Source organism: Aedes albopictus, chromosome 2 (genome assembly GCF_035046485.1).
Source record: "Aedes albopictus strain Foshan chromosome 2, AalbF5, whole genome shotgun sequence".
NCBI classification, from domain to species: Eukaryota; Metazoa; Arthropoda; class Insecta; order Diptera; family Culicidae; genus Aedes; species Aedes albopictus.
The window spans coordinates 180,321,526-180,344,923 of record NC_085137.1 but is presented as its reverse complement, the minus strand read 5'-3'; the positions used below and the strand labels follow the sequence as shown (position 1 = coordinate 180,344,923).

General features: G+C 40.8%; 2 protein-coding genes across 2 annotated transcripts; one reads left to right on the top strand and one right to left on the bottom strand.

The window, feature by feature from the left end:
- The first annotated feature begins 4,983 nt into the window (after positions 1–4,983).
- On the top strand, positions 4,984–21,230 carry LOC109409247 (fatty-acid amide hydrolase 2). Its single transcript, XM_019682662.3, has 5 exons — positions 4,984–5,390; positions 5,604–6,169; positions 6,875–6,999; positions 20,041–20,222; positions 20,286–21,230. The coding sequence occupies exons 1-5, from the start codon at positions 5,355–5,357 to the stop codon at positions 21,003–21,005; spliced, it is 1,629 nt and encodes a 542-aa protein (XP_019538207.2). The 5' UTR covers positions 4,984–5,354; the 3' UTR covers positions 21,006–21,230.
- A 313-nt stretch (positions 21,231–21,543) lies between these two features.
- On the bottom strand, positions 21,544–22,983 carry LOC109409246 (BLOC-1-related complex subunit 6). The gene is made up of 3 exons (XM_019682661.3): positions 22,434–22,983; positions 21,863–22,373; positions 21,544–21,799 (listed from the first exon to the last, which is right to left on the bottom strand). Exons 1-3 carry the CDS (start codon positions 22,747–22,749, stop codon positions 21,754–21,756), a joined length of 873 nt encoding a protein of 290 aa, XP_019538206.3. The 5' UTR covers positions 22,750–22,983; the 3' UTR covers positions 21,544–21,753.
- Positions 22,984–23,398: the final 415 nt, after the last annotated feature.

Here is a 23,398-nt window from a genome sequence, read left to right as displayed (position 1 = left end):
TTTTTGAACTCGGTAAGCTGATGATCATTTTTGGTGTAGAATCATGCCCTGAGTTCGAAAACGCGAAAGAAAAAAATTATAGTAGAGCGGAAATTTTTTCGACTTTCCATACAAGGTTGATGATTTAAAATCGAATTTTGTTCTATTTTTAAACAAAGTCGCTCACTTCAAACATCTCATGCTCCGTAATCAATGCTTCGATTGAGCTAAAATTTTTACTGTAACTCGCCTACATATGATATGTCAACTAAACGTCGAGAAAGAATTTTTAAGTTGTTTTTTTCTTATTGAAAAAAATATATTTATTCAAAAAATTTTGAGAATTTGGCTAAAATTTAAGAAGATTGTCCCTAAAGCTCGCCAATATCATGAATTTCATCAATCTGACGCAAAACCTGTATTCAGATGATCGAATATTATTGTATTCAGCTTTCAATTGATGAAAAAAGATTTAAAATTGGTTGAACAAAACGCAATATATTTGAATTTCAGTAAATTACATATTTTGAAAAGTTGTAAAACTCGAAATTGAGCTAAAACTCGAAAACTGTTCTACTTCAAATTTTTTGAAGGTCGGTTTAGAAATCAGCATTAAATTGTGCTTCAAAAATTTTGGTCGTTGACCGAAGTTCACGACTTTCGTTTTATTTTGTAAACTTGTGTTATAGGTTGCACCTCTATCTGATAAGGAGGTTACCCCAGTACTCACGGCCATAAATCCGGAACAACGGAAAAAATCGGAACCATGATACCGGTTCCATAAACTAGAAGAATTTTGTGATCAACTGTCAAAATTTCACAAACTTTCGTTGAGGAACGGCTGAGAATCAGATTTTTAAAGTTTTGAAATAGGGTGCAAAATGAGGCACAGGCACATAGGTGTTAATTTAACATTGAATTCTATTGTAAGCGGCAACGACATGCAACAGCATCATATACCTTATTCTCAGGTTCAGTTTCTAAAATGAGCTGTAGGTGATTGAAATTAGATATGACGAAATGAATTTTTCAGCACTGGTTTTATCAACGGAAATGAATGTCTTTTTGTGGTCCGTTTTTCTACTACCAACAGATCACCACTTTATTGAAATCATAATGCATTTATTCTTAAACTAACGTCAATTTAATCTAATTATACACAGTTATTAGGTCAAATTACTAAAACGATACAGTTATAACATAACATATACACTGTTGCAAACTTCCCGACCAGTAGAGCAAGACTACCGTATAGCAGGGTAATTCGGGCGAGAATTCGGGCACAAACACGGCAATCAAAGCACCAACTCAAAGCTTATTCATTTAGACAACATCTTTATTTGGCTCCTAGCATTGTGCCACCTAAACGCCTAATCCTCTCTCTACGACCTAGCTGTTTATTCTTACTTAGAAACTAACATTTGTCTCATCTTTGTACTCACGCATCGCCACCGATCACAAACCTCGACCGCTCACTCGGGCCTCCTCGCCTGCCGGATGCGTGTTCCCGGCCGACCCTACGGTCCGATTCATGATTGGCGCCAACTCGCTCACCAATCCGCTCCTCCGATTACCGATGCGATCGTTGCTGCCTTCGAGCCCTTCACTCCCCCGCCGGAAAGCTGGCTACCGCGTCCCGCCGAAAGCCACCGAGAACGTCTCAAGATCGACGGTACGCCGACGTCGGTGGTCACCCTCGCTCGGTCTTCCTGATTGATGTTGACGAAACTGGAACGAGAAAAAAGAGCCCTGAGGCGAGCAGAGCTGTCAATAACTAACTCCAGTTAGTTTTTGCTTCACAGCATACTTCTTTGACGAAGGCTCTTTGCTCCTGTCCTCTCGGTGTATACGGATAGTCGTGGTTTCTTGCCTCTTCCGTCAGCGCTTGACTTCGGCTGATCGTGCAAGATGTCCCGCCGGGCGGCTGAATGATCTTCACTGGTGGGCCACGATGCAAAATTGTCACTCGTGCGGTTTGATCTGCCAATTGCACGGACGGCGAGTGCCACCACCGAGTTCACCGACGGTCAAACTAGAAAAACGGTCATTAGACGGATGTCTCTCGCAAAGACAAAAATGCTCACTCACCCGGGGGGAAACAGCGCTAATCGCGTTCGGATGTGCACGAAATACGTCGAATGAGGTGCAGTTTTCTCCAGAACATGTGGCTTGGCAATCTCGTGGTGGTGCAAAATGGCCTCCTCCTTTTGTTGGCTGCACTAAGCGTCGGTCTGGTGATGGAACAAACCGGTTAGTTTTCCACCTGTATCTGGTCGGGCGATAAAGAGACTCACCTCACCGATGCAAAGGCCGAGTTCACCTTTTTCGTGTAACTAAAATTGCCTCCAACAGCAAATCAATTTTCCACCTCTTTTTTGAAGCTGGAGCCACTTCTACGCCCGTAACGTGAGCCACTACCGTTTCGACCGATGGATGCTTGCAAACTGCTGGCACTATGAACGATCGCGTGATCAGCTCCCTCCGCCTGATTGCCGGTGATGGTAGTTGTGCTTGAGAAAAAAAAAACCTCCCTTTCTCTGGGAATGAACAGTGCTCTCTCGATGAACGTCGCTTGTGTGTATGCTGCTGTCGCGCCGTAATGCAATGTTTGCCTCTCTCGATGCTCAACGTATCCGATCGAGGCCTGCGTGATCGGAATGGAGTGCTTTGTGTGTGTGGTGTGCGGTGGTTAACATGAGCGCGAGTTTTAGGATTGCGAGTCGATGATGGTAGGCATTACAGAGGTGCTTAAGTTGTTCTTGGCGGAACAAATTTTTACTCCTAAGTCGGAGCATTTACAAATGTTCTTATGGTTTAACGAATTCCTAATGGCACAGCTGCTAATCACAAACTTAAACGTAACAACACATAACGATAAACGATTAATGATTTAGTATTAAACGATTGGCGATAGATTCTGGCAACGTGAATGACTCAGCACCCGAATGCTTTGGTGGATCGATTTGCACTGTCGAATGATGGTGATAGCGATATGAAAGCGGGAGCGCCAAAGCTGATGAGTGGTTTGCACGTTGAGTGTCGTTATGATCAAACACGCAGTTATGCAACATTTTGCTCAAACAGCCTTAAATTAGGCAAGAAATCATCTGAGAGAAATCATAATACCCACGCTGTTTGCACCATTTCATTGCAGAAATGTATTTCTGCAATGAAATGCCCGCATAAAACGGTATCATACGATTATGATACAATTGATCGTTTCCCGATTATACGTAGTATCATAAAATGTATCATAGATCAATCATACTGAGAATCATATTGGTGATAACATGTATCATATTTGGAGTTTGAATGATAGACCGAATGGGTTGTTAAGTATCGTTACCATTCAAAAATGGTCATTTTCGTGAACAAAAATATTGTCAAATCATTCACATTATAATCACTTTATCATTAATTTTATGATTCACTGAATAATATAAACAAGATTGAAATATTTCATGATTCTGCATTATCGGCTTGAAAAAAATGCACACCCCTGCGGGACAATCTGTCATGTTCATGACGTAACCCGTTCTGTTTATATTTCGAAGTTTTTTTTAACCATCGTAGACTCGAACTGCGGTGATCGGCTAGTTGATTTTTTCCTCGCCCGCTGCCCATGGGACCATATCGACTTGGTGCTCGCGGGTGGCTCGAAAGCAGTGATATTAAAGGAAGTAGCAGGAGGAGAAAAAAAATGGAATACCGTTGCAGGATATGCAAGGTAAGTTAGCGTTATCCTTAGCCGGTGCGTATCGGGTTGCCTACTAGGAACTGCACCCTTTGGCCCCGAAAATAGTCGCTGTGAATGTTATTATACATACACGGGTGGCGTTGTATGTTGCATCATCATCATAGTGCGATAGCAAATGCATAGATTTGGATGCCGCAGAGCAGTGAAATAGTGATGTGATTCCATTCCAGTGTGCTTCCTGTTTTGTTGCCGCCAGGAAAGACATTATGACCTTCCCGACCTAATTTACAAGTGCGTGAACAATTGGGTCAATATTGTGGAGTTCCCTAATGTAAGAAACCGAAACAGTGATTCCTCGTCTTTACTTTTCAGAGTAATCAAATCGGTGAATTCACGGGAATTTATGATTCAAAATTATTTATTTATCATTGAGTTAAAAAACCTATGATAACGGTTCTATGATCCCTAAAAAGTACTGAATAATATCATTTTTTGATTTTCAATCATGCAATCATACAATTATTATAACTTGTATCATTATCATTCCACGAACCAATTTCTTATAATATGAGTGATACCGTGAATTGTATTTTTCTATGCGGGTGGTGCAAACTAGATTTGAAGAGAGGGTCGATGAAGAGAAATCGATTATGTTAAATACTTTCGCCCTTATTTAAACTCCATCTAGAATTTTAGAACAAATCTGCATTAACATGTCTAAAGGGTCTAACTCGTTTTGTAAACAAACATTGTTTCTGTCGCTGTAGGGCTCATCTCGATCCACCCACGCATTTGGGGGCCGTTATCAGAAAGATCTATCTTCGTTCTTTCTGATAACGGCCCCCAGATGCGTGGGTGGATCGAGATGAGCCCTACAGCGACAGAAACAATGTTTGTTTACAAAACGAGTTAGACCCTTTAGACATGTTAATGCAGAAATAATTTTGTTTCAGTGTGAATGTGACTGAAATGATTGAAGTTTGGCAGCCCTGATCGTTCGAATTTGACACATCAGAATCCCAATAAGATTTTACCACTACACACGAAAGCACAGATCGCCATCAGAAGAAGCTGTCGCGCGCCTCCGCGAGAGCCATCAGAAAGAAGTAGCGGGTCGTCTGTCAAACCGTAATCATCGTACTCGCACATAACTGTTACTGTAGTAGAGGATACGTTTTAGGGTGGGTCAACGTTGTATATTTCTTCGCATAAGCCCGGAACAATTTTTTCGTGCGTCCAAAGAAAAATGTGTTCCAAAATATCGACCATGTTGATCTTGTCTAGGATCTAGTCTAAATAAGTATGACCTATGAACGGGATACCTAGTCTTGATCATTGAGCAACATCAACTGGATTGCTTTCAAAAAGTTGAGAACGACCACTGAGCATCAGGTGTAGAGTGTGGATTTTACTTTTTACAGAGAGACGGTAATGGTGAGAGCGACAGTCGCTTCGGAACGAGAGTGTGGTGCGGCCAATCGCGAAGTGAAAGCGAAGACATCAAGTTGGTTGCTTTAGTTTAGGAACAATCTAGTTCCTTCCGTGAAAGATATCGCTCCAGCCAGCTGTTGTCGGAGTACATACAGCGGTTTAGTGTGTTCGCGGGTCAAAGTGAAGCGAGGGACAAGTGCAACTAGATTCGGAAAAAAGATCAGGAATAAAGACCTTTTTGATCAGAATGTCCACCAACAGCAGTAGGCGTGGAACGCGAAGCGTAAGTATACCAATGAACTACTATACTACTATGATGACGTCGCGAAATATTGATGCCAAGCACCAAGCAACTCTTTTGCAAATAAAACACAGCAGGTCGAAACTGCTTGCGAAATGTAGCGGAACAATTTAAAACTGCTTATCGAATCAAAAAGCCGTAGAGCTTCGAAGTTGAATTATTCATTAAAAGTGAACGGTATTCTCCTGCTTGCAGAAACGGAACAAGCCAAACCAAATGATAAAGGACATAGCCTACAGCGTTGTGTTCAACATTTTTGTGATAATACATCTGCTAATTGATCATCTGGTTGAACTGGTGCTAAAATGGTACTGGGGACCAAGTCGTGCGAGATGCCCTCCGCTTCAGAGGAAAAGTATCATAGTGACCTACAGCGTGCAGGAGCTGGCGAAAATGATCCGAACCAAAGAGGTGACCTGTCTGGAGGTGGTCAGTGCGTACATCGACCGCCTTAATGAGGTCAACCCGGTTGTGAACGCTGTCATTGATGGGCCCTTCGTCGAAGCGCTGGAGGAGGCCAAAGCGATCGACGATCGCATCCAGCGCGGGCTCGTTTCGGAAAATGAGTTCAAAGAAAAGCCCTTCCTGGGAGTACCCTTCACGACCAAGGATAGCACTGCCGTGAAGGACAGGTTGCACACGCTGGGCATCACCGCCCGGAGGCACGTGAAAGCCAAGGAAGACGCCGAGTGCGTTCGGTTGATGAAGGAAGCGGGTGCTATCATTATCGCCACCACCAGCATTCCGGAAATTAATCGATGGTAAGGAAATGTGCGTGGGTACCGTTACGAGGGGTAACATTGATCAGTTTGTTTTTTGGGTATCACTCTTCCGTGCAAAATATTTTTTAGGTTTTAGATTTTTTTAGGAGTTATCTTCTTAGAGACGAATCATGGTAGAAAAGTATTGAGTTGAAAAAAAAAACATGGTATGCATTGAAAATAGGGTAGGGTGGTGCAAGATGAGCATATAAGTTGACAGCATATACGGATTTTGTTTAAATTTGAAAATTGTTGATCCGTTCCAACGCATCCCGCTGTATTGGGCAAGATAAAACAGAAAGCTTAAATTATGGCCATTGGCGTTAAAAGTTTTTATGTCAATGATATTTTGAAAATACTTCCAATTTCAACTCAATTTGAATACGCTCGCATTTATCGCTTCGGATATAGGTATGCTGTTGTAGCACCGAGAAGTTATAGTACTAGAGCATAAAAATCTTCTCGATATTTTAAGGGCACATCGCTTGAAACACGTCAAGAAGATCTGTCTGGGGAGAATGTTGCTCGTAGCATGTTCACTCGTAGGAATTTCAGCTGAATTCGTTAGATTTCTATCCAGATTTGTGCTAGAGTCCTTAACTGTTTAACACTTATTTACTGTCGAACTGATCACCGTGTCCCCATTTTACGGTACCCATCTGATAATGCTAATCGATCTAAAATTTTAATCTTTCCCCCACACAGGCAAGAAACGAGAAACAATCTGATCGGCCAAACCAACAACCCATACGACAGCCGGCGCACGGTCGGTGGCTCCAGTGGAGGAGAAGGAGCACTAATTGCGGCTTGTGGCACTGCCTTCGGACTAGGTTTAAAATTATTTTCTCTTGCCCACTAAAGCGTACCTATATAGTTGAACTGTCTGTTTTTAATTGATGCATCGTGGTAGCTTGCATATGGTAGTTTTGCTTACATAGTTGTAGAAATCTGTTCCTTTGGTCTAGTCTTTTTTTTTTTCTGTAAACTAGTTCTTCTATGCTATCATCTATCGCTACGTAATATGTATATTTCCTCTTTCCTAAATAAGATCATTACATCGGGTGGTGGTGGATTCTTTTCATTTCAAGTACTGAAGGTGTCGAGTCTTAACATTTTAGGATATAGCGTTTAACTTTGCGTCTATTATTGTTGTTATTTTTTGCTAGGCATCGTGATGATTGTTTTTCTTTTTGTTTTGTAAATAATGGTTTATGTAAGTAAATTTCTGTTCAGTAAGCATTTCAATTGGGTTTCTTTTTTGCACCTAGTGAAATATTTATCAATTAGTTTATGACTACTGCACTCTGTTAAAACATGTTTATTGTACCTACTATTTTTTATCACCGACAACTTTAACAGATTTTGTTGCTGCAACAAAACAATTATTGCCAATAACAGTATCCCAGTATCTGGGAGAATAACTCGAAAAATTTAAACTTTTCAATTTTGTACGTTTATACAGTTTATTCAGAAATAATTTTATAGGAATCGAAAATACAACTTTATTTTTGCATCACGTTTAAACCTCAAATTTTTGGTTCAAACTTTTTTTGTGATATAAAAGCATACGAGCTCCAATGTTTCGAAAACTTCTGACAAATAAACCACACCCTAATGCTAAGGTTGGCGAGTTCGAACCCCGGTCGGTCCAGGAATTGTTCGTAAGGGAAATTTCCTTGACTTCCTTGGGCAAAAAATATTTACGTGCCTACCACACGATATACACATGCAAAATAGTCATTGGCCTCTGCAAAGCTCTCAGTTAATAGCTGTGGAAGGGCTCATAGCATAGTACACTAAGCTGAGAAGCAGGCGTGCAAATTTTTGAACAAGATATTAGTCCTGTTCAATGAAGTAGGTTGAACATTATTGAAGTTGCTGCATCCTGCTCTTACCCATTTGTTGACGATTAGGTAAGAGCAGAATGCAGCAACTTCAACAATGTTCAATCAACTTCATTGAACAGGACTATTTTGTGAATCTCGGGCGATTCTGAGCAGGTTCTTGTTAGAGTTCATGTCAATTTATTGGTAATTCTGTTGCGTATTTTAGACGAGAACCTCGATGGACCTGAGGCGGGTTTGGTGGTCATTAGTTATCTCTGGCTTGCACGATGTTCTAAATTTAAAGTATGAATAGTATTTATATTTTTTCTCGAATAAAGAAATGTGATCTCAAAAAATACAACTCATTTGAACCAAGCTTGCTATTTGGTGAAAACATTCGCGAAATGATGCGATTCGCTTTCGACAACGAATACGTTTTCACCCTTCTTCGCTTTATCAAACCAACCTCCCGTACCAATAGCACACGAACCGACTCGACGCTGATCAACATTGTTGGCTGCTCCTTTTCGCCGTTGAGCTGTTGCGTTCCAGCCAAGCCTGTCTTTTCATCGCTTCCGATGCTTTTCGATCAGCTTATAGCGAAGCATCGTAGGCTGGGAACGTTATTGGTGGTGTCGGTACATGCGAATGTTGCTGCTGTGTGCGTGTCGAGCGTTCGTGCCGTAGCTTCTGAAACCATCCCATTCGGTGTTGCTCGTCTATTTGAGTGAGCATGTGGCGGCACTGACAGATGTGTGCAAAACCGTTTGTGAGTTACATCATGTTCGTTTTGGCACCTCTTTGCCTCTGGTCATCGCTGAGCAGTGTACAGTTCAATCGCAAGCGATAAAAATACAATTGATAAGTTGCTTGAGCATTCGTGAGGTGATTATTTGCATCATTGAGTTGAACAGTCAATGAGAAGTTCAACTCAAACTTAATCAAAATCTACTTATCTGAATAGACGCAAATGGAACTAAATCTAATTACAAACTGAAAATTGATTCTCATCATCATGATAATCAAATTATCATAAGAGATGATAATATTTCTGCTTAACATGGCTTTGACGTGATTAGTAGTCATACATACACGCATGGACAATTGAACAAAAAAACCATCGATTCCCTTTGGGAATGTAAGCGTTTAGAAAACAATGAAGCGTGCGTTTTACGGATCGTGTTCGTGCGTAACATTGCGTCATTATCACATTCATCGTAACATTATAACGTCACTTTCATTACTTTAACACATGTTTGACGCAAAGGGGACTGTTGCCCCTCTAAACTCTACATTTCTGGCGTTTCCTGATCAGGTTTTTGTTACTCTGTAGAGGCCATACTGCGTTTCAGTTGAAGTATTCGCTATTATAGTACAATTATTTAAAAGTTAGTTTCAATTGGTTTTAAAAACAATCATGAAAATATACAGGGCGTAGACAAACAGACGTATCACTTGGAACAAATTGTGAATACATTGCAGAGCTTTATTCCTTGGCAATTCTCCAGGATGTTGTCAAAAAAGAATTCTTCAGAGATCTTTCTGGAATTGTTTAATGAATTTCACCAGTATTTCCATCAAAACCTTCTCAAGGGTATTTGTTAGGAATTCTTTCAAGGATTTCCTCGGTAACTACTCCAGAAATTTAATATGAATTTTTTTCAGAAGATTTTTTTTGTAATTATTTTTAAATTTCCTGCAGAAGTTCATCATGAAATGTTTGAAAAATTCCGTCATTGATATCTCCTGGAGTTCATTCAGGTCTTCAGGAAATCTTCCAGATATTCGTTTAGAAATTTCGTCAAGTATTTTAGTTTAGCAATCTTTCTGGGGGCAAAAAACGGTGCAAAACGGTAAGTCGATAAGGAGAGCGTCCAACATAGCTCCGGTCCTCAAAGTCCCCCCCCCCCACCAAGTCTACGTGGTTTATGAATGCCCCCTACCTCATGCTTCCACGGGTCAAACGATGACAAAGACCGCCAGCTAAGAGTTGTATGCTTAGCTGGTAAATAGTGCAGCCTGGGCACTGTTGTCTTTCTGACTTCAGTTAGATTGAAGAGGTAAGTTCCGAGCGTCTGTTCGCCAAGGAGGTGCGGCTCAAACAGCGTCTGTTTTGGCATCAAGCGGCGGAGTTTGAAATGCTCCTTCGCCGGAAGCTATACCCAAGGAAAATGAAAGACTACGAACTTATTTAACGACTTTCAGCGCGAAACAACGGACAAGAATTGGAACTTGGAATGTATTAACTCTATTCCAGCAGGGTAAACTGAGCCAATGAGGCATGCCAGTGCTTGAATTTTAGTGAATCTGAATGGTACGATCAGTCATCAACGCCAACCATCACTACGAACGAACACGCACAGGGAGCAAAGAGAAACCGAACCAACCGCGACCACTATTCCTCATCGGTCGGTTGGCTGGTGAAGCATACTGACTGGTAACCATTATTTCTCGCTTGTTGCGGTGAGGCTGAAGATGCGTAAATGATTCAGTGGATTTATTTTTTGCTCAAAACTTGTAAAAATAATCAATTTATTCATAAGAGAACAGTGAAGAAAATTGTCCGACAAAAGAGGCACAAAACAAGCAACAAAGAAGGCGCGACGATTACTCTTTATCCCTACTCGTAACAGATAATGACATGATCTCGAAAATTTTTGTTGCAGACAAAATGGAAGCTGATTTTGTTGCGCACTTTTCAACTCGTGAATAATCAATTATTACTAGTCCAAAGTCGAAACTGTTTGATGATAGATCTTCAACAGAGTTGCAGTGTTTACCGACTCGAAGTTACCGTTCGAAAATCGCAATGCAAGGCTGAAAAATCTCTAAACTCGTGGTGTACGATGTTTATCCTATTATTTTCAAGTTGGGACAAACTTATGTCGCATTGGGTGGATTGTCGCAACAAATACAGGTTGCGACATTGTCATTATTGTTGCGCGATGGTCGAATTTTGATTCACTGTAAGAGAATGATGGACGTGACTATTTTAATCGATTTAATTCGAGTTTATGTCATTTGCACTGTAATAACGAGATAAATATCAAGTATATTCATTACCGTATACACCGGCGAAGAGAGAGATACAGAGAACCGCACGGCGCTGAATCATCGTCTCTCACACATATTTTTTATTGCTCCCGTTCCCACTTGCTTCTGAAGCATGTTAGCCAATGAAGGCATATTGCTACCGCTTTGGGTTGAAAAGCGCCGGCCAAAGAAGAGCAAACTTTGATTCGTCTGAGGTAAAACGCTTCAATTTTCAAGCGCTGAGGCATGTCGTATGAAGCTTGAGATCCTAGGACTGAGCGAAGTCCGTTGGACGAATTTTGGAGAACACAGATTGACGTCGGATCAAATTCTGCAATACTCTGGCCTACGAGGTGAACACGCTCCTCGCCACCGTGAAGCTGGTGTCCTGCGCAGCGCACATGGAGTGGGAACCTATTAATGAGAGGATAATTGTAGCCAGATTCAGAACATGGGTTCGAAACCTTACCATGATCCAATGGTACGCGCCAACCGATGCTGCCGAATTGCAAGACAAAGAGAACTTTGACAGTCAACTGAATGATGTCGTGGATAAGAATCCAAAAGGTGATATCAAGATCTTCATGGGAGACTTCAACTCGAAGGTTGGTTCCGACAATTCAACTGAATGATGTCGTGGATAAGAATCCAAAAGGTGATATCAAGATCTTCATGGGAGACTTCAACTCGAAGGTTGGTTCCGACAATTCGGACTATGAGCACGTCATGGGAAGCTATGATCTCGGAGAAATGAGCGAGAACGGTGAACTGTTTGCAGAGTTTTGTGGCAACAATGACATGGTAATTGGGAGATCGCTCTTTCGCCATCGACCGGTGCACAAAGCGACTTGGGTTTCCCGTGATGGCGTTCCGGAAAATCAAATCGATCACATCTGCATCAGCCGGAAATGGAGACGGAGCCTTCTTGGTGTGCGGAACAAATGTAGCGTGGACGTTGCGTCCGACCATGATCTCCTGATCGGCGAAATCCGGCTGCGCATTGCGAGGATCCATCGAAAGGAGGAAAAATCAGGCGCCAGTTCAACACTGGAAGCTGCTGCGGTGAAAAGGTCCTTCGTCGAGGAACTAGAGAACCGTGCTGTGGATATACCGGAAGGTCGAAGCGTAGGAGATCGATGGAGCATCATCAAGAATGTCTTCATCGCCACCGGCGAGAATAATTTAGGTGAGCTACGCACCCATAGAAAGCAGTGGATCACAGATGACAGGATAGAGGATGAGGAAGATAGAGGAGCGAAGGAACACCGAAGCCGCGATAGAGAGAGCAGTGAAAAGGAAGTGAAGCGCTTATGAAGGGGGGACAAAAGAGCGTAGGGGAAATCCCTAGCCGACGAAAGCGAGAGAGCCGCACATACTGGCGACATTCGTCTTCTCTATGATGTCTCACGTCGCCCTAGTGGGACTAAGATTTGGAAACCGTTTTCAAATATCGGCCACGCTACCAACACCTCAGCATGATCCGCCAAGGGTTCGACGCATTACCCGTGTCAACACCGAAGCTCCATCATTGCAAGAGATAGAAACAACCATCTGTAGCATGAAATCTAACAGGGCCCTGGGAATCGATCGCATATCAGCCGAGATGCACAACTGCTGCATCTTCTGCAACATATTGGAAACCGCGACATTTCCGGTCGACTTAGCAAAAGTGCTCAAAAAGGGTGACCTGACTGTATGTGATAATATGTTCTGTCGTGTGCGGCATAGTTGTCCCATGTTCTATGGGAATCCGAATCCCTATTAACATGGGACAACTATGCCTCACACGGCAGTGTTGCTGTGCATCGTTCTCAAAATTCTCTGCAAAGTGATCCTCAACCGGATATAAGTCTTGCCCGATCCCATCGGGGTCGTCGCTAAATTGAGGCAAGTATGTATGCTATCACCGCAACTGTTCTTCATCGTAATCGACGAGATCCTGGTAGGTGCGATTGATCGTGAACCAAATCGTGCGTTGCTGTGGCAGCCCATTATACCATGGAGCACCTAAATGACTTCCCAAGTAACAATTTTGATTCTATGTGGTTTTATTTATTTTTATGATAGTTTTATGAAAACATTGCGTAGTCTGTAGTGATTTTATAAGAGTTTCTGTTGAGCACAACTATTCTTCAGCAATGTGTGGTTTTAAAAACATCTCCAAGAATACTTGGGGTTCAGCGCATAAAACCACAAACACAATAAGAACGGTTGACCTTAATGTCAGTTTTAAAAGGTTCTTGAAGTTATCTTCAATTAACCGTTCTTGAGCAAGAGTAACTGTTCTTGAGTGAGAACAAATTTGTAAATGAAAAATAGAAAAAAAAACTACAGCATCAGAATCTGATTGTGATCGATCGGTTATTGCTGCCAAACAAGAACACCAGGTCCGAAAACCGGCTCTGTTGCGGCGCAGTGTAAAACTCCTTCAGTTTCAGCATCCGAAACGAGGTTGTTTGATAAACCAGAACGTCGATTCTCAATAGATGATGAATTCGTCTTGCTGCAGACCATGAAAATCAACAACTACTTACCTGTGGGAAACGCCAACCGGAGGAATCTGACACTGCACAGCATCAAGACCGGTTCCCGGGGTACTCCGGATGGCAGCGTTACCGGGCTGCTAATGTAATTTATCGAACTTTAATGACCACCTCATAGTTTTAAACAAATCATCGCATTGCGATGCAATTAATTTGTTTATTTACAATTTGATATATAAGATTCATGACGTTCTCGGCGGAGTTTGCATAAATCCGCATCAAGAGCGTCATAAATCGAACTACTCTTGAGTAACACTTGTTACCCTTGCATAAGTTGAAATAAATTTATTTCGGTTTTTTTGGCGTTCTTGGTGGAGATCAACCAGGCTGCATTGAGAACGTTATAAATCAGAGTATTCTTGAGTTACCCTTTTCACTCTTGCGTAAGTTGAAAGTAATTTGAGACAATCTTATGGTGATGTTGAATAAAACCACCGATAATTACACTAGTTTACAGCATTTTTGAACTCGGTAAGCTGATGATCATTTTTGGTGTAGAATCATGCCCTGAGTTCGAAAAAGCGAAAGAAAAAAATTACAGTAGAGCGGAATTTTTTTCGACTTTCCATACAAGGTTGATGATTTGAAATCGATTTTTGTTCTATTTTTAAGCAAAGTCGCTCACTTCAAAAATCTCATTCTCCGTAACCAATGCTCCGATTGAGCTGAAATTTTTACTGTAACTCGCCTACATATGATATGTCAAATAAACGCCGAGAAAGAATTTTTAAGTTGGTTTTTTCTTATTAAAAAAAGTACATTTCTTCAAAAAAATTTGGAAATTTTGCTTAAATTTAAGAAGATTGTCCCTAAAAATCGTCAATATCTTGAATTTCATCAATCTGACGCAAAACCTGTATTCAGATGATCGAATGGTATTGTATTCAGCTTTTAATTTATGGAAAAAGATTTAAAATTGGTTGAACAAAACGCAATATATTTGAATTTTAGTAAATTACATATTTTGAAAAGTTGTAAAACTCGATATTGAGCTAAAACTCAAAAACTGTTCTACTTTTAATTTTTTGAAGGTCGGTTTCGAAATCAGCACTAAATTGTGCTTCAAAAATTTTGGTCGTTGACAGAAGTTCACGACTTTCATTTTATTTTGTAAACTTGTGTTATGGACGTCTTCGACGATTTCGACGGAAGCCATGTTGAGAAAACTAATTAATATTGCTCTCCTGACCTGAAATAATAGTTTTCATTATTTTATTACTCCATTATTATCGCAGCGCGTTGCAATTTTTGGAAGTATCATGCAACATATAAACGATGATTTTCGCTTGGCAGTGAACAACCTAGTTATAATAGGGAAATTTTTCCAATTTGTGTTAGAAATTAATCCCAAAAATAATATTGTATCATTTTCATGATGTTTTTACCGACTCAAATAAACGAATCATCCATCATGAAAGCTGCAGCAGTGCAGCAGCAACAGAAACAGACAATTTTATGATCGTTTTATCGTGCACTTGAAGTGTTCTGCAAGCAGAGATCAATTCGCCTTGAAGACATCTTGCGAAGTACAACAGGTTTTAAGAAAACCTTATAATCAACTCTCCAAGACTACCATAGGATGGGCCTCTTTGGTCTTATGGCGGGTTTATGATTGAGTTGATGTAGTGTTGCAGAGCAATTGGGTTTATATTCAGTTTTAAAGAACAGGTGTTGAAGAATTCTTCAAAAGCATTATAAAATTAATTTTGTTACTTGGGTTTGAACTGGCGTTGCTCTCTTAGCACAACGGCTCTCTGATATGCAAAGTAAGCTCGATGATCTTGCCGACCGCTCTTCACCATCAACGTCAACAAGACCAAATCGATGGATGTAAACACGGCCAACCCTTCCAGCTTCACGGTGGATGAGGGGAGCATGTTGAAAGCTTCCAAGGTGCACGGATCAAGAAGGTGAGACCTGCCTTTGCGAGCTTAAGAAATGTATGGAAAAACAATCAGATTAGTCGACGCACCAAAATCCGAATTTTCAGCTCGAACGTGAAATCTTTGCTGCTGTACTCCAGTGAAACATGGTGTGTATCAGCGGAGCACTCAACGGCTGTAGGTCTTCATCAATAAATGCCTGCGGTATATAATTCGTGCATGGTGGCCTCACAATTGGATCTCCAATGTGGAGCTCCATAGTCGATGTCATCAAAAGCCGACAGCGACAAAAATCCAGGAACGAATGTGGGGGTAGATCAGCCACATACTACGCAGGAGCGGAAACAAAATTTGCAAACAAGCGTTAAATGAGAACCCAGCATAGGTCAAGAACTTCTTCAGGGAATCTCAACCAGTATCTTCTTGGGTTCTTCCAGGGGCTTTTTTCAGAAAATCATCAAAGGATTCCTTTAGTAAAAAAACCTCCAGTACACGCTAACGCCGCTCAGCACTAAAGTGCATAATTTCCAGACTACACCAAAAATGTGTAACCCTTGCACATTCACAAAATCAGTTCCTGTGTCCGCAAAATCGTTAAATTCGCAAAAAAATTTGTACAGCAATCTAGCTAGGTTTACTAGTGACCTTGGAAAACAAAAAAAATATCGACATTTCGCATCTAGACGAGTGTACGAGCTGTTTTCGAGAATGTGTAACTGCAACACATTTTTGTGTGGTCTGGAAATTATGCACTTATGAGTAGGGCTTACACATTTTAGTGCTGAGCGGTTTTACTGTGTATGTTTTGAGCAAGTACAGGATGAAATTCTGAAAAAAATCTCTAGAGAAATCTTTGATATTTTTGACAGAATCGAAGCGGCAATTACATTTTTTTTGTAGGCATGTCTGCAGGAATCCTTGAAGAGATTGCTCAAAGAATTCCTAGAGTAATTGTCGCAGATTTTTCAAAGGAATTTAATTTAAAAAAAAATCATGGGAGAATTTTTGAAGAAACCGCTTTTTTAAACTTTGAAAGAGTGCCTGAAGATATTTCTGGAGAAATCCTAAAAACTCCCTGTAAAAATCACTGAAAGAAATCTCAGAAGGAATGAAGAAATTCCTGGAGTATACCAAGAGAACCTTCTTGAGAAACGCTTGATGAAACTAAAAAAAAAAGAGAAACTTTAAAAGAGTTCTTGGAGAAATCCTTCAGTAGAGTACCTGGAGGATTTTCTTTACAAAATCATGGGGAAATATTACAGAAATTTTCAATGGAATAGCTGTAGAAATTCCTAGGAAATATTCCTAAAGCAAATTCTTGAACTCTTGAATAATACTTGAACTCTTGAAGGAATCTCTGTATGAATTTCTGCTCCTGTTCTGCTTCCTCCTAGATTCACTGAAAGCAATTGGAGCAATTCTGGATGTTTGAATGAACCCGGGTAGAGGCGAAGAACGAACCAAGGATAAAATAATAACAAATTTAGCCATCATAACCCGTTATAACATTCTCATGTTATTCGAATGAGTGTAAAAAGTTTTGTACGTTTTAACTCTTTTAACTCCATGCTTTTATGCTAATCATTAGACAGATACGCGTATTTCGACTACCATTTGTAATCTTCTTCAGTGTCAGTTATCCCCTATACTGCCTATGATCGCATGTCAGTCCCATATTTGCTGGTTTTCCTATTCATATGGGACAGTTAGGCGATCATAGGCAGTATAACTGACACTGAGGAAGATTACAAGTGGTAGTCGAAATACGCGTATATGTCAAACGACAAGCATGAAAGGGCGGAATTAAAAGGTTCAAAACTGATAACACTCATTCGAAGAGGGTAGAATAGAGAGAAGGTTTATAGGGTTTGAAAAGTCGGTACATGATGCTTATGTTATTTATTCACTTGGATTTTTTTATTAGTTTTTAACCTAATTATTAAATTTTAAATTATTGTAGGATCCCAACAAGGACAAACATTAGCAATAAAGTTTTGTCCAATCATAAGGATGAAACTAACTATTATAAAGATCTTCTGAAAACTATTTTGTCCTTGGCAATTGATCGGGGCTCTGCTAAACCGAACCAAAGACCATTTTTTGAAAAATTGAGGATGAAGAAATTGATGATCCTCCTTCCATGTAAAAATGCAGTAATTCTGACAGGTCTTCGTGGAGAAAATTCAAAATTTCTGTTTGGCAGAACATACAAAAAATCCAACCAGAGTGAACTGTAAACCATTCCATAGGATCAGCAAAATGTTTTAGTGTTGTTCCAGATGAAGAACATTTCAAGTTATGCTCATCGCCGTCAAATTTCTAACTTCCAACCGACTCATAGTAACAATCTGTGGAAGAATTGAACACGTTATTAGAAATACGGATGTTGTAGGATACAATTATGTTTCGATGGTGCTGATCGCCATTTTAGAATCTATTTATTCTCAACAATACAAAAATCAACTGGTTTCAAATACCTGCGTTATGTCGACACACCTCATACTGATAATTTAACACAGAAGCCGTCATTGAACAACAAGGCTAATAAGAGTAATAAAGCTTGAAAACAAATCAAACACTTGGTTCGCTTTGGCTGATCGAAAAATTACATTTTCACGAAAACCATGCTAGAGAAGAATGTTTAGAACTTGATTCAGACTTAACGACTGACCTTCAGCTAAGTAAAATGACCTAGAGGTAACGTGCTTGGTTATCACTTAAAGGGCCCAAGTTCGAGTCTCTGTAATATTTTCGATTTTTTTTGTCTTAGTTCACTTTGGCAGATCATTTTCATGGTTTTCTTCGACCAGTATAAATTTGAAGTACACAAATTGCTCCACTTTCACATCTCAGGAACTCAGGACATGCAAGGACATCATTTTACATAATCACCCTTGCTCTGTGTCTGCACATGCACCACCTATAAAAAAACATAGGTGGGAAGGGCTGAGCTGGGAGGGCTTCCGCCGTTCATATTCCCATGCTACCCTAATATACGCGTCCTCTCTGATTCATGTAAAGAATTGTAAAGTGATATCGATTTCAACTTCATAGACGATGAAAAATCGAGTTTTTTTCACAATCCGAATGGTTTTCTATGAAACAAAGAAACACAGTCAGCCACACTGAACTATAAACCATATTCCAATGTTTTTGTTCAGCCAGAGTGAATTGAGTGCGAAGTACTGAAAAATTAAATGTAATTATATTAATGATTTCAAATAATTTACATGTATTCTTCATCTCTGATGATTAATAAAGGCTTGTAAGTTACATGTGTGTGGAAAAGTTTCAAATCATCTTAGCTGTTGTTTATTTGTGAGTGGTTGAACTTTAATCTTAATTATCTCGGAATAAAGTTTTTGGCGCTTAGTTCGGTTTAGCAGAACCCCGGCCAATTGTTCTTATAACAACAAAATCAGCTTTTATTGAGTTATTTTCCAGTACAAAGTCAGTTAGTATTTTAGTTCTTTTAGCCAGCAAACCAATATTTGAATCAGCTAATGGCATTAATGGCTAAATTTGATGTTCTTTTCTTGTTTTCTTCTACCCGAGTATTGTTTGTTCATAAAAATAGCAATGGAAGCCGTTTTCTATACCAAATGGTCAACTTTGGCATGCTGTAACTTTGTTCTCCTATGAGCGATTGAGCTGAAAATTTGACAGCGAACTACAAATATGTATATAGCAAAATCTGAGAATTTTCTAAGCACGTGGAAAAAAGTTAAACACTATGTGAAGTTGTTCAAAATAATAGCAGTGTAAATAAATTGAAATGTAGCTTTACCTTGAAGAAGCAAGAAATACCTTCATTACAAGTTAATGTTTAAATATAAAATTTTTAAAATTGTTTGCTGAATTGAAAAAATCAGAACAAACACTGCTATTATTTTGATCAATTTCACATAGTGTTTAACTTTTTTCCACGTGCATCAAAAATTCTCAGATTTTGCTTTAACAATATTCACCATATTTGTAGTTCGGTGTCAAATTTTCAACTCAGTCGCTCATAGGAGAACAAAGTTACAGCATGCCAAAGTTGACCATTTGAATGGAAAACGGCTTTCACTCTTGCTTTCACTGCTATTTTTATGAACACAGCTGTACAATTAGCAAAAACTATGATCATTACAACAAGTTGCTTCATTGTGCGTTTACGATTATTCTTTTTAACCAAGTTGATGTAAAGTGAATAATGTTCGGTTTAAGGTGAAGATATGACGAAGCCCCAGCTCAAATTTTCAAGAGCACAAATCTAGAGAACCGAATGTTGTTTTGCGCTGAAAAGTTGATCGATTGGTTACCCGCTGGTGGTAGAACAAATGGACGTTCGGTTCTTGAGATTTGTGCTTTTGAAAATTTGAGCTGTGGCTTCTAGCTGTCTAGTTAAGCTGACATGTTTTCACTCTTCTTGTAAAGATTTTTTTTATATGTGTATTTTAACTTAAGCTAATTCTACACTCACCTCTCGTAAAGAATAGTATGTTCAATCGGTTTAGGCTGTAGTACAGTTAAGATTACATTACATATGTTCACTTCTCTCGTAAAGAATATTATTATTCATGGTCTCTTTACTGCACTTACAGGAACCGACATTGGAGGCTCGATCCGTATGCCAGCCTTTTATTGCGGAATCTACGGTCATAAACCCACATCGAACATTGTCAATACTCGTGGTTGCTCTCTACGTACCGGCAGGGAAGCCTCCACCATGGTCGTTGCCGGGCCGATGACGCGTTTTGCATCCGACTTACGGCCAATCATGAAGGTAAGCCTAATGAAAGAATTCCTTACTTGAAAGTGTTATTTCAATGTGTTTTTGTGTTTGTAGACCCTTGTTGGACCGAAGGCTTCCCAAGCTCTCAAGCTAGACGAAAAGACTGATCTCAAGAAATTACGATACTTCTACATTCCCAGTTCGGGAGATATCAAGTGCAGTTCGGTGCATCCGCAGTTGCAGCGAGCCATGAACCGTGTCGTGGAACACTTCCAGACTATTGCTCCCACTGGGGTTGAGAAGGTGACGCTGAGTGGTACCGAGAAGACCACCAACATGTGGCGCTACTGGATGACCCAAGAGCCGGCAAATTTCGGAAACCTGCTAGGAAACGGGAAGCAGTTGTCGCCGCTGGTCGAGCTGGCCAAGAAGCTCACCGGGAACAGCGAGTACACCATGGCCGCTATCTACTCACTGATCGATAGCATTCTGCCGCAGGAGAATGCCGACAAGATCAAAGAAATAACTCGACAGTGCGACCAGGAGCTGACGGAACTGCTCGGCGACGATGGAGTGCTGTTTTACCACAGTACGACCCATGCCGCTCCGTACCATTATTCGGCTTTCGTGAACATCTACAACTTCAGCTACTGGTGTCTGTTCAATGTTTTGCACGTTCCAGCTACTCAGATCCCGCTGGGATTGGATCCGGACGGTTTGCCGCTGGGAATTCAGGTTGTTGCCAGCCGGAACCGCGATCGGCACTGTTTGGCCGTGGCCGAAGAGATCGAGCGTAAGTTCAATGGGCACATCCCACCGTTTATCGTTGACTAAGACTGGAGACGGAAGATTCCGATTTAGTTTTGTTTAGTTAACTTGTTTTGTGAGTTTGTGACCTCTTTTTTTTAGTAATTGTAAGGTGCTCTTCGGGTGATCAGGATTAATTTTACTGTAATGTATGTTGAGGCTATAACTCAAAGCCAATCTGTTGATGATCATATTTCAATGTTGGAATGGAAACGAAATAAATGAGATTCAAATTTCTATGAATAGCTACAAGGTGCTCTTGATGATTATTGAGGAAAGAAATTCTGCCTGATTTTTCTGGATTTGCGATCGATATTTTTCTGTTATTCACATTAGGTTGGAACCTTTGGGGTCAGCCGGGGGTTACCTGACCTGAACGTTTGTTCTTTTATATTATGTTTCGCGCTTGCTCCCACTCAATTGAATCATCAAACGATGACCATCACGGTAATACTAAAGATTGTGACTAACCATGTCCCCTCTCTACTATGGTGAATGTTGATAGCCTAAAACTATGTTAAACCATGGACTTTCTTTTGAATTCTACACACGAAAAGGCCGCGAATGTAGCATGGAAATAAATATTAATTCTAGTAGGTATGTAGTGAACTATGTACTTACATGTGCTCACGTTAACCTTTCATCGCAGACACGTACCAAGGAAGCCAGGTAAACGGAGATCCATAAAGCATCTGATCGGTGCTGATTATGCTTCTGACCCTTGGCTCCACTATATGCCGCAATATTGATGTAGATAGAAGCGGAATGTCTAGTTCTAAACGTTACTTTCGAACATATCAACGAGCCGCTTTATCTCTCGTCTGGAAGAAATCAAAAGGATGTTGATAGCAGTTTGAACGGATGGAATCGCTTGAGGTACTTACATTCGCGTCGCCAATGCTTCGGCCGGTTTGATCGCCTTCGATATCTCCTCAGCTTTGGCCATGATGGTGTACATGCACTTGATGTTCCCATCCATGCAGTCGGTCAGTTTGGTGACGGCGTTCTTGTAGATTTCCACGTTATCCGCCGTGATCGAGGAAATCGAGTGCAACACCGAGCAGAGATTTTCCGTCAGATTGTCAACCGAAGCGGCCAGCGCTTGGGCTTCCCGTTCGATTTCATTCAGCACGTTCGGATCGATCTGCTGCAGATGGGGTGGCATCATGAATGGCTTTGGCATCAGGCCGTAACCGCTGGGCCCGCTACCGGTCATTCCACCCGTTGCGGCCGAAGGTGTGCTCTGTCGAGACCCGGACAGATTGCTGGAATCCTTTCGCGTCACCGTCACCGGACTTGCCAGCTTGATTTTGTACTCAAGATTTTCGGCCACAAAGTGTGTCATGTTTCCGTCCACTCGAACCGTCCCCTCCAAGTTGTAGGGAAAGGAAGCGTCTGTAGATTAGGGAACCAAATAAATTAAAGCCATATTAAGTCATTTACAGCATTCTTAACCTTTTCGTTTGTCACAGTTCAGTGAGTCTGGTCGCTTCCGAGTTTGCGACGAGGACGATGAAGACGACCCAGAAGGTACGTGCTGGCCATCATCGGTGGCTCCGCCTCCGTCCGGTTCATCTGCATTACCGGTACCGAAGAAATTTTGCGTGTAGGCGATTTCACTGTACGATTCGGTCATCGCTGCGGGAATGTCATCGCCTTCGTCCCCATCGGGCAGATCGATGGTTGCTGCATGGTCTTCTCCAGCACGGTCTCTAGTTTGGCGAGTCACCGTCGTCGGATCGATAAACGGGTTCCGCACTGCGTCGGACATGGGAGCTCTTATTGCTCTTCACGATTTCAAGCACAAACACCACTTTTTCAAAAAAAACTACCGTTAGGTTAAAAACCCATTGAATTACAAATGGGATGTCTTTGTCTTTGAGAACTAGAACCAATCCGAGCCGAATGAAAAGCAATGAATGGAATTACAATAAGAATTGCAAATTCATTGATTGCGAATCATCTGCTTTCTGTTTTGTTTTCATTCAGTACGGTTCACACTGACACATTGAACAGTCATCGAAACTATCATCCGCGTCAGTCGCTGCTCGAATAAATGAATGTAAGTACACAAACACAAACGTAGGTATAGGGCACCGCACTGTTTTGATTTTGTATGTGATTTTGACGTTTCTTGGCCTTGTTGTTTACCAAATTTCTGCAAGAGTGAAAGAGAAGGAGATAATTTCATGCAGTGCCCTATAGGGCACTGCATTGTTTTGATTTTGTATGGGATTTTGACGTTTCTTGGCCTTGTTGTTTACAAAATGTCTGTAAGAGTGAATGAGAGGGAAAGAATTTCGTGCAGTCCCCTATGTGCATGCACGCAAGCGGTGATACATGGTTGAGCGCATGTAGGAAAGGGTTGCCAAACTAATCTCATTCTAGATTAAAGTAATTTTTTCATCTCTGCCATATTC